General features: G+C 48.2%; 1 protein-coding gene across 1 annotated transcript in view; it reads left to right on the top strand.

Moving 5' to 3' along the window:
• The window catches only part of STARD4 (StAR related lipid transfer domain containing 4), a 128,872-nt gene that overhangs the window by 89,884 nt on the left and 25,074 nt on the right, over positions 1–13,914 (top strand). Inside the window, exon 4 of the mRNA XM_069625489.1 lies at positions 785–911. Coding sequence (XP_069481590.1) covers positions 785–911 — 127 coding nt within the window. The remainder of the gene's footprint in view (positions 1–784; positions 912–13,914) is intronic.

The following is a 13,914-nucleotide window of genomic DNA, read 5'->3' as shown; positions in this document are numbered from 1 at the left end:
TGAGTAGTTCCCCTGATGCACTCAGCCAAGTTTATGCCCACCTGTTTGTCTTGCAATAAAGACAGTTAGAACCCACTGCAGCATCCTGTCGTCCTTTAAGGCCACAACAACGTAGTTCCTTCTCCCCTTCCATCACTGCCATTTTGTTTGTTTACTATGGCTGCCACGGAAAGAGAAAATGGACTACATTGTCTGTCCGTGGCGGGCATTTTATTGTAACTTTTTTAAAAAAAAATAATTCCGTTTGCGAAACGCAACCCGTCTCGCAGTTGGGAAAAAAAACATTAGTACCCTGGTCTAACGGGCTGGGGTACTAATGGAAATAAGCCTCTCGACGGCGGCCCTTTACCGCTTACGGTAATGCCCCCGGGGCCTGTAACTGTGGGCCCCGAGGGCATTACTTTAGGCGGTAACAGCCCACCATCTTGGGGCTTATTGCCTCAATATGATGCCTACAATTCTCCTACGCCTGTTTCAATGTTCTGGAAATGGGCAGATTACCACCAAGAGCTGAGATAAGCAGAGAAACATGGTAATCATTCCTAATCTCACTGACACGTCTTCGTCAGGGCGTGTTTTCATATTTAGAAAGTGCCCATTGTATAGTTTTCTGAGTTACTTGAAATGCTTGTGCCTTTCGGCCTTTTTTTTCTGTAATAGAAAATGTAGCATTGTTGGTGTTTAAGCCGAAGGCAGACAATCCCCAAACCTTCTGATTCGCAACTCAGTGCTTCTCTGCCTACGCTTTGCTTCTGTGTTTTAGATTACTTTTCTATTGTTTCAGGTACAAAGCTCAAGGAGTTGTGGATGGCATCACTAATAGAATTGTAGACTACATTCGCCCAGGTCCCTATCGGCTGGAATGGGACAGTTTAATGACGACAATGGACATTGTACAAGAATTTGAGCAGGTAATCTAAAACCTGATGATTGTTGATTTGCATTTATTTCCTGATCACCATGCACATTACAGATCACTGTATTCTTTCTCAGGGGCAGGGTTCTTATTGGTAGGACATACAGGTATGGAACCATAACGTTCATTTCAAGAAAAGAAACAGCAATTTGGTGGTGTTAAAGTGACCCCTGTCAGCATCGCCCTTTCAACTGTACCTCACTGCCAACATGGAGATGAGGCACAGGTGAGACTCCTGTAGGGAGGGACCGGAGCTTTCAAAAGCACATCGCTTCATGAATCCTAGTTGCATTCTGAGAGGCCACTATAGCAGCCGCATGCTCGCATAGTGCACCTTTAATGGCGTGTAGCAGAGGCACAGGAGAGACTCTTGTAGGGAGGGATCGCAGCATTCCATGGCACATTGCTTCAGGAATCTGGGATGCCTTCTGAGAGGCCACTCTAGCAGCAAGCTCGCAGAGTGCACCTTTACTGGCGTGTAGCAGAGGCACAGGAGAGACTCCTGTAGGGAGGGACTGCAGCATTTCATGGCACATTGCTTCATGAATCCGGGATGCCTTCTGAGAGGCTACTCTGGCAGAACGTTCATGGAGTGCACCTTTACTGGCGTGTAGCAGAGGCAAAGGAGAGACTCCTGTAGGGAGGGACCGCAGCATTTCATGGCACATTGCTTCATGAATCCGGGATGCCTTCTGAGAGGCCACTCTAGCAGCAAGCTCTCAGAGTGCACCTTTACTGGCGTGTAGCAGAGGCACAGGAGAGACTCCTGTAGGGAGGGACTGCAGCATTTAATGGCACATTGCTTCATTAATCCGGGATGCCTTCTGAGAGGCCACTCTAGCAGCAAGCTCGCAGAGTGCACCTTTACTGGGGTGTAGCAGAGGCACAGGAGAGACTCCTGTAGGGAGGGATCGCAGCATTTTATGGCACATTGCTTCATGAATCCAGGATGCCTTCTGAGAGGTCACCCTAGCGGCACGCTTGCATAGTGCACCTTTACTGGCATGTAGCAGAGACACAGGAGAGACTCATGTAGGGAGGGATCGCAGCATTCCACGGCACATTGCTTCATGAATCCAGGATGCCTTCTGTGAGGCCACTTTAGCGGCACGCTTGCATAGTGCACCTGTACTGGCGTGTAGCAAAGGCACAGGAGAGACTCATGTAGGGAGGGACCGCAGCATTCCATGGCACATCGCTTCATGAATATGGGATGCCTTCTGAGAGGCCACTCTAGCGGCACGCTTGCATAGTGCACCTGTACTGGCGTGTAGCAAAGGCACAGGAGAGACTCTTGTAGGGAGGGATCGCAGCATTCCATGGCACATTGCTTCAGGAATCTGGGATGCCTTCTGAGAGGCCACTCTAGCAGCAAGCTCGCAGAGTGCACCTTTACTGGCGTGTAGCAGAGGCACAGGAGAGACTCTTGTAGGGAGGGACTGCAGCATTTCATGGCACATTGCTTCATGAATCCGGGATGCCTTCTGAGAGGCTACTCTGGCAGAACGTTCATGGAGTGCACCTTTACTGGCGTGTAGCAGAGGCAAAGGAGAGACTCCTGTAGGGAGGGACCGCAGCATTTCATGGCACATTGCTTCATGAATCCGGGATGCCTTCTGAGAGGCCACTCTAGCAGCAAGCTCTCAGAGTGCACCTTTACTGGCGTGTAGCAGAGGCACAGGAGAGACTCCTGTAGGGAGGGACTGCAGCATTTAATGGCACATTGCTTCATTAATCCGGGATGCCTTCTGAGAGGCCACTCTAGCAGCAAGCTCACAGAGTGCACCTTTACTGGGGTGTAGCAGAGGCACAGGAGAGACTCCTGTAGGGAGGGATCGCAGTATTTTATGGCACATTGCTTCATGAATCCAGGATGCCTTCTGAGAGGTCACCCTAGTGGCACGTTTGCATAGTGCACCTTTACTGGCGTGTAGCAGGGACACAGGAGAGACTCATGTAGGGAGGGACCGCAGCATTCCACGGCACATTGCTTCATGAATCCAGGATGCCTTCTGTGAGGCCACTCTAGCTGCACGCTTGCATAGTGCACCTTTACTGGCGTGTAGCAAAGGCACAGGAGAGACTCATGTAGGGAGGGACCGCAGCATTCCATGGCACATTGCTTCATGGATATGGGATGCCTTCTGAGAGTTTACTCTGGCAGCACGTTCGTGGAGTGCACCTTTACTGGCGTGTAGCAGAGGCACAGAAGAGACTCCTGTAGGAAGGGACTGCAGCATTTCATGGCACATTGCTTCATGAATCCAGGATGCCTTCTGAGAGGCCACTCTAGCAGCAAGCTCGCAGAGTGCACCTTTACTGGCGTGTAGCAGAGGCACAGGAGAGACTCCTGTAGGGAGGGACTGCAGCATTTCATAAGACATTGCTTCATGAATCCAGGATGCCTTCTGAGAGGTCACCCTAGCGGCACGCTTGCATAGTGCACCTTTACTGGCATGTAGCAGAGACACAGGAGAGACTCATGTAGGGAGGGACAGCAGCATTCCACGGCACATTGCTTCATGAATCCAGGATGCCTTCTGAGAGGCCACTATAGCAGCAGGCTCACAGAGTGCACCTTTACTGGCGTGTAGCAGAGACACAGGAGAGACTCATGTAGGGAGGGACCGCAGCATTCCACGGCACATTGCTTCATGAATCCAGGATGCCTTCTGTGAGGCCACTCTAGCGGCACGCTTGCATAGTGCACCTTTACTGGCGTGTAGCAGAGGCACAGGAGAGACTCATGTAGGGAGGGACCGCAGCATTCCATGGCACATCGCTTCATGAAACTGGCATGCCTTCTGAGAGGCCACTATAGCAGCAGGCTCACAGAGTGCACCTTTATTGGCGTGTAGCAGAGACACAGGAGAGACTCATGTAGGGAGGGACCGCAGCATTCCACGGCACATTGCTTCATTAATCCAGGATGCCTTCTGTGAGGCCACTCTAGCGGCACGCTTGCATAGTGCACCTTTACTGGCGTGTAGCAGAGGCACAGGAGAGACTCATGTAGGGAGGGACCGCAGCATTCCATGGCACATCGCTTCATGAAACTGGGATGCCTTCTGAGAGGCTACTCTGGCAGAACGATCATGGAGTGCACCTTTACTGGCGTGTAGCAGAGGCACAGGAGAGACTCCTGTAGGGAGGGACTGCAGCATTTCATGGCACATTGCTTCATGAATCCGGGATGCCTTCTGAGAGGCCACTCTAGCAGCAAGCTCTCAGAGTGCACCTTTACTGGCGTGTAGCAGTGGCACAGGAGAGACTCCTGTAGGGAGGGACTGCAGCATTTAATGGCACATTGCTTCATTAATCCGGGATGCCTTCTGAGAGGCCACTCTAGCAGCAAGCTCACAGAGTGCACCTTTACTGGGGTGTAGCAGAGGCACAGGAGAGACTCCTGTAGGGAGGGATCGCAGTATTTTATGGCACATTGCTTCATGAATCCAGGATGCCTTCTGAGAGGTCACCCTAGTGGCACGCTTGCATAGTGCACCTTTACTGGCGTGTAGCAGGGACACAGGAGAGACTCATGTAGGGAGGGACCGCAGCATTCCACGGCACATTGCTTCATGAATCCAGGATGCCTTCTGAGAGGCCACTCTAGCACCAAGCTCTCAGAGTGCACCTTTACTGGCGTGTAGCAGAGACACAGGAGAGACTCATGTAGGGAGGGACCGCAGCATTCCACGGCACATTGCTTCAGGAATCCAGGATGCCTTCTGTGAGGCCACTCTAGCGGCACGCTTGCATAGTGCACCTTTACTGGCGTGTAGCAGAGGCACAGGAGAGACTCTTGTAGGGAGGGACCGCAGCATTCCATGGCACATTGCTTCATGAATCCGGGATGCCTTCTGAGAGGCTACCCTGGCAGCACGCTCGCAGAGTGCACCTTTAGTGGAGTGTAGCAGAGACGCAGCTATAATAACACAAGAAAGATTAGACACTTTAAAAAAAACACATTGGAAATAATGTTCAATTCCAGCAAAGCTAGTAAATGTGAAGAGGACAGTTTTAACACGGCATTATCATCTGAAAATAATGCCACCTTACTGAAGTCAAAGGAAATATTTCAAAGATCATAATTCACATTAGTAGCCGGCGCAGCGAAGTCACAGGATACACTTCATGTGGATTGGCTCGTTTTCGATCCATACCACAGTGTAATCCCGTGGTCGTACTTGCGTGCATTGCGCACCGGGTACACTGATGTTTACAAACCTACCTTCCAACGCCGCCATTTCCCTGACTGCAGTTCAAAATTCACCAACTCTGGAACAAGGCGCCGCAGCTTTTATAACAGCCCGCACATTCTGAAAGAAACGCTTTCACCTCACGTTTCACTCATTCAAACCTGGTGCAGCTACCCAGAAAATGTTTTTCTTCTTTACAAAATGCACATTTCTGCATTTAAATTGCCACATTAAATTAGAAATTCTATGTAACTGCTTCACAAATAGAAAATGTCTGTTTTGCAAATATGTGCTTATCCATTCTCACTGTATGTAGAAGTCATTCCATTTGCACATACTATTTATGTTCTTGTAATGGGGAAAAAGGCTTTCATAGGTACAATGCATTCTGCATGTTTAAGCCAATATGTGAAATACACATTACTGCATTTCACATACTGCCTTACGCGTGCAGAATACATTGTACGTTTAAAAGCATTCCTCCCATTCATTACTACGGATCAACTTGGCCCAAAATCGTCCCCTGTAACTCTGTAGTAATGAAGCAGTACGTGCGTGCTAGTGTTCCTAGAACGGTAGTAATGAAGCAGTACGTGCGTGCTAGTGTTCCTAGAACTAACGTATAGTACTGCGACCGCCTTTTCAAACAGCAAAAGAAATGCTTCTTGAAAAGGTTTTCTACGACATTAGTATCCTAGGGCTACACACCCCAGAATACTAATGGCAAAAACCGCATTGCTACGCTCAGGCCTATAACTTTGGGTTTATAGCAATGATAATGATCTGAATAGGTCATGGCTCTGGGTGTTGGTGTATTCGGGCAGAAGGGTGCGAAAGGAGACCAGTCATGTTAACATTTTGTTAGGGTTACCTGCAATATTGAAAACATTGTCTCCATTGCCCATGTGTTCCATTTCTTGGTCCATCAGAGGCCTAATGAGGGCTGCTGTGGTAATTTCCAACATTGGGCGATCGTGAGCCTTGCCACATTCAAGGCATGCCTGGTGAACCGGGGGAAAGTATGATAGATGTGTTCCTCCTCTATGCTGCAAGCATTCCCCAGTACAAGGACCAGTGGGTCCAGGGGCAGTTCTGAGATGGGTAATTCTTTTAGTTTAGTTATATTCCCTTCCCAAAAGAGCTGTGTCATTGGGCATAACCGCCACATGTAACCCATCATCCCAACTTAGCCATATCCCCTCCAACATTGGGAGGAGAACCCCGGGCCAAAGCTGTGTAGGTGTTTAAGATTGTAGTACCATCTCATATATATTTTATACAGGCATTCCTTTGTGGTGGTGCATCTTGAAGGCTTGGCCACTTTGGTCCAAATGCATGACAATGTGTCTAATGGTATGTGCAAGCCCAATTCCTCCTCCCATTTCTTCATATAGGTGAAGGTCTCCTTCTAGACCCGCCTATCGAGATGACAGTAGAGCCAAGAGATGCTCCCTCTTTGGATATCGTCCCGGATCGTCAGCTCTAGCGGCATGGATTGTCTAGTGCCAGTTTTTTGATAGTTGGATTTGTAAGCCAGTGAGGAAGTTGGAAGTATGTGAACCAATCAGCCTCGGAAAGGTTGAACTTGGATTTGGCCTCTACAAACGTAAGTGGTGTCCCTGTAGATAACAATCCCTCAGGTTCCTCATACCCCCTCCGCCCATCTACGGATGGTCATACGACTGCATCCTGGGGTTAAGTCCGGATTGCCCATGACTGGGGAGAAGGGACCAAGTCGTGGGCTCACCCTCCATGGCTTCTGTGCCCCGTCCCAATAGGACAGTGAAGCAAAAGTCACTTCCCTCAGGAGTCTCTACACCCACGGCTAGCAAATCCTACAGTTGGATTCTAGAGGCTGCTTGCCCTGTGGGTCAAATTTTTCCCGGTGGGGTTATGGAGCCGTGGAAAGATGTGTGCTATTTTGGCAGCCCTCTGTTATCTGCATAGATTTGGGACCCTCCAAGGGTGGACGCACAGACCAGGGTCCTCTGGGCTATTCATGGAGGTCTACCCTTCCGTATAAAACAGAGCATTGCTCTCTTCAATGGCAACAGGGTACATTTTGGTATTTGGATTGGGAGGCTACTGAACACAGAGTAGTTTGGAAACCATGTTCATTTTCAGAGCATGGATCCTACCTATCCTTGAAATGTCCTGGTTGAAGATGTTTAAGTAGAGGGGACACATTGTGTCGCATTAGATTCGCCCTTTTCTTTGCTAGCTTGATCATGAGGTAGTGAAGGGTGGAGGACGCCCATTGTATTTGTATTTTATTGTATTTTATATAGCGCCTTAAGCCAAAGCGCTTCACAAAGTTAAAGGGCATTGAAGAAGATGGTTTTTTAAAGAAAGACGGAAGAGAGAGTAGTCAGTAATACAGTGGATGGAGAGTGGGAGAACATTCCAATGAAAAGGAGCGAGAAGCTGAAAAGTTCGGAACCAGGAATGAGCACATGGAGGACAAGGAACACTCAGTCTAAAAAGAGAAGAAGAGCGAAGGGAACCCATTGCAACACAAAGGTATTTTGTAGGATTTGTCTTACAGGCTCCTCCTCAGTGAAGTTTAGACAACTCGCTTTGCTATAGTTTATTGGAAACCCGCACCTTCTTCAAAATTAGAGAGCTCTGCCATCACTCCCGGGAGAGAGGAGCTAGCTTCTGTTAAAAACAGCAGAATACCATCTGTGCATAGGTCTATTTTATGGGGGACATCATCTATTACTGCTACATTAATGCCAGAATTAGCTCTGATTATGTGATGCAATTAGCTCAATAAATAAATCAAAGAAAAGTGGGTAGATGGGGCTTCCTTACCGTACGCCCCTAGACAGAACAATCCATGGGGGAGATGGTTGTCAATTCTGAGCCTCGTCTTCGGAGAGCTAAGCGTGTCATTAACCCACGCCCTAAAATTGGAGCCAAATCCCACATTTGCCATTTCTTCGCACAGAAACGGCCAGTCTACTTTATTGAAGACTTTGTTTGCATCCAGTCCCACCAATATCAACGGTTGCCGCTCCCGGGTGACGCAATCTATAAAGTTCACCATCCTATGTGTGTTTGTCTGTGGGGGCCAGCCAGTCACAAACCCCACCTGATCTGAGTGCATAAGTGACTGGAGCATTATAGCCAGTTAGGTGGCTTGTATTTTCCCAAAGAGTTTAGCGTCTACATTTAGGAGAGCAATGGGCCTATAGGAAGCGCAGTCAGTTTAGGCTTTTCCAGGTTTACTGATGAGAAGAGTAGTAGATTCTGCCATAGAGGGGAGTGCACGCCAGAGTTCAGGAAGGAATTGAACAGTGTGGTGAGATGTTGTTTGAAAGGTATTGCAGAAGGATGGAGTAAAACCATCTGGCTTGTGGGCTTTCTGAGGGGGGAGGTTTCGGATTGCCAACTCAACCCCCTCCGGCGATTACGGGCCTCTCAAGAAGCTCTCGTTGATCATCCATAAACTGAGGCAAGGAAATCCCTCATAAATATTCTGAGTGTGCAGACCCAGGGCTGGAATCTCCGGACATGATCTGTGTGAAGAACTGGTGTGTTTTATCCAGTTTTGCATCCTCATTTATGTGTGTGACACCTGTGTTACCTACTAGTTCTGCAATGTGAATTCTACTGCGTGTTTTCATTCATTTGTAATTCAAGAGTCCATTGGCCTTATTTCCATCGGTGTAATAGCGCTTTTGTGTATGAATTAGTGATTGTGCCGTGCGGTCAGAGAGATGTGCTTCCAGTTTACTATGAGCTATCCGGAGGACGCTTTGGGCCTTCAGAGAGGTCTTGTGTTTGGAGGCTGTCTCACATTGCTTAACCTCAGCCTCCAACACCCTCCTAATCTTCATTGTGTGCAGGTAGGCTGTGGAATTTGGAATGAGTCCCCCCAACACAACTGCCTTGAAGGCATACCAAATAGTGTTAGGTGACATGCCTTGTGCTGTGTTGATCTCAAAGTAAGAGTTGATCAAGTCTACCAGCTCCTGACGAATTGCCAGGCCTCTCAAGGGTCCTTCTTTCATTTTCCAGGGGGGCTTGGGCAAACGTTGCATGTGATCTACCTTTGTTTGGCCTCAACTGGGGAGTGTTCCGAGTGCACCCTAATGCCTATATTGGAGCTTGCCACCATGGGGACTATGGATGAGGAGATCAAAAGCAGATCTATTCTGGAGTGCCGCCTATGCACATGGTAGAAGAAGATATAGTCTATCTCCTCCCTGTGTTAGAAACGCCAAATATCGAGAACATTTAAGTCACTCATAAGCTGCAGAAGGGCACGTGCACATTTAAAGTCTGTGGAGCTAGCAGGTAGGGTTTTGTCCCGGGATGAGTTAGACATAGTGTTAAAATATCCTCCTTTTAATAGATGGCCTTCCATGAAGAACGCGTTTCTGGGAATTAGGTCCGTAAAGAATTGTTCCTGCTTCTCATTCAGCCATAGACTGTTATCAGGGTCATTAGGTGTCCAAACAAAGTTCCCTTGACCATGAGGTAGCAACCACCTGGATCTCTAAGGACCATGTGCTTGACGAAGGGTATGTCCTCAGTCAATGAAATGGTGACTACTTTTTTTCTCCCCCTCAAGGCAAACAACTGTGCTGGGAAGGATTTCGAGCGCTTTCACGTTTCATCTGACTTTAATAGGTGAGTCTCCTGAAGCATGAGGATCTGCAAAAGAGAACATCTCTGCGTTTCGAGGGTCAGTTGAGACCTTGAATGTTTATAGAGGTGAGCCTCACCTAAGCTCGGATTGTGTTAGTTTAGGTGGGTTTTTAGGCATGCTATGTCATCTGATTTCTCCTTTTGAGCACTATCAAGTGATCCCTGGTTAGCCAATCGGTCTCTTAGTCGCTTGGTCATGGAAAAACAATAGAATTGGTGTAAACTGGACTATTAAGATGTCTTCTGGATTCAGCTGAAACCTCAAAACGAAAATCATAAAAAAAAAATTAAGGGTTGAGCCTCTGAGCGGTTTTACTCATCCTGGAGCTGGGTGGGTATTCCGTGGAGGGTGGGCATTCTGTGGAGGGTGGGCATTCTGTGGAGGGTGGGCCCCTGTGCTCAGGAAATTCAACATATGAGTGGATGTAGGGGCCATTCCTTTAGTCATCCATCCTTGTTGTGTGCAGGTTCCTGCTTGTCATTGCGGGAAGGAGGTGCGCCTTTCCTTCTTGCTTTTTGGTTAGCCCATGCAAAACCCCCTCTGCAAGGGGGTCCTCTTTGGTGCCTCTTCCCCTGTCTCCCCTTCTTCTGGGAACAGCAAGCCCTTAGTATCCTGGGATGAAGACACAGACCAGCCTCACCCTATGTATGTGAAGGAGAGGGTGCCAAGAGGCCGCCACCAGTATCTGATGTTGTTTGCCTGTAACCAGTCAGCGACTTCCCGCATGGTCCTATGCTTGTTGAGGGTGGCTATTGAGAGGTCGTCTTGCAAAAGGAGCAGAAGTTAATTGAATATTTCCATCTGGCAACTCCCAGAATGCACTACTTGTCCTGGAAGTAATGTGCCTTTGTAAGGACGTCAGAAATCAGGCCTTTCTCTTTCTCTTTCTGATACGTAGTATAGACCCAATGGGCACAAACTAGTATGATGGGATCTGCAGGGTAAGTGGGGGGTCTCAAGTACTGGAAGAGCTCCTGGAGATATTGAGTCAAGGCTTGGTCCTGGACGGAGAAAGGGATACCTCTTATTCAAAGGTTGTTCTACCTGGGGCGATTCTCCAGGTCCTCCTGCTTGGCCTCCAGGGCTTCAGCTCTGAACCTGATTTCTGAGATTTCATAGAATTGCTCGTAAGTAGTATTTTCAAGGTCGTTAATACAATTTTCGTCTTCTGAGACCTGTCTGTCAAGCGTCTTGACTTTGCGGGATAGCTCCAACATGCTGTCCTGCATTTCCTTCTTAAATTCAGCTGTCATGGGGATCTTTGGCATGAACCTGAGTCGTGACAGTTGCGCCCTTTTTTAGTTTCTCCTCCGCTGACATTAGGGCCAGGACAACTCCCGATCTTGGCGATCTGGTGTGTTTGACCATACTGAGTTCTCAAATTCTTTTAAAGAAGGCAGGCATGTGAGATGTTGTCCATATTGGGTGTGACCGCACGTCGGGTGCTGCAGCTCACAAGTGTGCGCCTATAGTATGGCACTGTGGAGTTGCCACTGACTGGAGTCCTGCATGTGCGGCGGAAGGTGGAGTACGCTCAGTTCCTTTATAGTCGCATGACCTAAGAGGCCTCAGTTCCAAACGGGCTGTGTCACATCCCACTGCTGTGTCTCCTAACTGCCAGGAGAAGGGTGACCCCCTTTTTGTGTCCAGGGAGCCCAGGAGCACTGAGGCCTCAGGTTCCAAGTGCCGTCCCCTCTGCCCAGCCCCGCCTCACCATCAACATCTGGGCGGCTCTGCAGGGCCAGCGGATGGTCAGGGTGCTTTTGCCTCTGCTGCGGCAAGCATAGAACACTCTCTGCTTGATGTGAAAGCCCTGGTCCCCGCGACCCAACCCCTGACACTGGGTCGAGGCCTCCGGGCCAGTCATGCATACTGGCAGCCCTCTGTTGCTAATGGACGGGCCTCATCAGTCGGTTCGGCCAATCTTCTCTTCCTCTACCAGGGCACGGCCTCCACCCCAGACAGTGTCGCTACGGCCACTCTGCATCCAGACTCCGGGCCAGGTTTCTATCCACTCTGATGACTGCAGCACAGGCTCAGCAGATTCCCAAGTCTGTTCCATGCGCTCCTCCTGTGCTCAGGCCCTTCACCTCAATACTGGGGTGGCATGGCCAATCAGACCGCACATAATTGGCCGAGGAGCCTGCTGCCACCATGGTGCTCTAACAGTTGGTGGCTGCCATTGCACACGCTAAACCACGGCCCCCTGTGGGTACATCTTATATTGATACACAAGAGTGAAGCCAAACAATTTAAATGGATTGGGCTGACCATGGAAAAGAATGGTATTCGGAGATGAACCCTGGATTGACTTTTCGTGGATTAGAATCCTATTTAATTATGAGTTTTAATCCAAGATACCTGAAAGGCTTTCATGTGAAGGCTATCAACTGTTTTGTGAGTGATATTGTTTAACCCCCTGTTAATACCACTTGGTCTTGGCAGGACAGAGGCTCTCCAAGACACCATTGATCATCATTTAAGATTGTCCTTACTTTTATCGCTGTTTTCCACCAAAACAAAGCAGCTTTTTCATTCCCTAGACTTGAGGGGATTCCATCTAAATTTCATATTACACCACTCATGAGACCGGCTCTAAGTGAGGCATCCAACACCACCATGCAGCCCAGGAGAAAGAACCAACAATGTTCCCATTTGTGGAACTACCCACATTCAGCTAACTGTGTATCTTTCATGCACACTACGTGTTCTATGATCCCTGCTGTAGTGCAGAGATTCCTCAATGCCTGGAAAGGAAATACAGGCTCCAGATTCTGAACATAGCTGTGGACCACATGGAGCGATGATTCTTGCAGCATCTGTGAGATGTTGCCTGAGGAGCTGTGAGACACAATAAAGGAAAATCTCGAGTGCATCCTTCCATCCTTCACGAGTGTGCTCAAAGGAGCTCTACTTGAGTAGTAAAAACAAATTGAGGTGGGACGAGTTTTGCTACTTGCAACAGGCAAGGATCATTGGTGGAATCTGGTATAGACGAAGGCAGAGCGGAGGGCTGCCCTCACATGGTATTAACACTGTCGTCCAGGCAAAAGAAATATTCTTGAGACTAAGGGCCTCATACTGAGTTGGGCAGTATCCTGGTGGTAATTGCGCTGGGCTACTGCCCAACGCTGTAAGCGTTACCGCAACTCGATCCAGCGCAATTTGCGCCGGATCCTGAGTTGCGGTGGGGAGGTAAATCCCCACTCCCATTGGGTCTACACCGGAAACGTGCAGAAAGGGGAGATTTTTACCTCCAGCAAGAAAGTTGTGGTAAAACTCCCACTTTCCGCCCAACTCAGCAAGAGCAATAAGTCTGAACACCAGAAGGGGAAAGCACATAAATCTCTTAGTGGCAATGAAAGGGACCACAATGAGCAGTCTCCCCTTTCCTCATCAAGGTATTTCAAATTCTGTGGCAAATTACAGGTAGTCTCATTCAGCCCACTGCAGAGACGTCACTGCACGTCCCTATATGTAAGAGTTTCTTATCTGATATACAAGTGTGCACGGTCACTATTTGTAATTAGAGACCCTTATAATGTAGGACTCGTCATTACAATGCAATGCAGTTAGTGTGCCATGGTGTGCTAGTTCGCATGGAAAGTAGCACCATGGAAAGAATATATACAATTAATGCCAGTTCTGATATTATCAGTGATGTCATATGTGGCGTCATGAGCAGTGCATCGTGAGTGTGAATTATGATTGCATTTCTAGTCATAACTAGTGAATTTCATTGTTATAACGTACCTTCAGCTAGAAGTCTTTCGTTGCATCCCAAAAGATATCCATCATTTGATTGCTTTATGGATGTTGTGGCTATGTGTATATATGTGTGTTTATGCACATATACATGACCATGAGAATGGGTTAAAAGGAAACATGGAAAAGCCGACATTAAGGCCGACACTCAGAGTCCAATATTAAAGTATGTACAAAAGGGGTGCAAATTGGCTAAGTATCAGAAAATGTCCTTGCAACAGTTGGAATTGTAATTGTTTGTATGTAAAGTGCTTATACACAAGTGAAGTGCTTCAAAGCGCTTCAAGGCGGAAAGGGAAGGAGGGAATACAGTTGTCATTCTTAGGCCTCAAAGTTTCCGAATAATTAAACACAAAGATAACTAGCATACTAGATCA

Source organism: Ambystoma mexicanum, chromosome 6p (assembly GCF_040938575.1).
Source record: "Ambystoma mexicanum isolate Mex_15411 chromosome 6p, UKY_AmexF1_1, whole genome shotgun sequence".
In the NCBI taxonomy this organism is placed as follows: Eukaryota; Metazoa; Chordata; class Amphibia; order Caudata; family Ambystomatidae; genus Ambystoma; species Ambystoma mexicanum.
The sequence above is the reverse complement of the archived record's forward strand: the minus strand, read 5'-3'. Positions and strand labels throughout refer to the sequence as shown.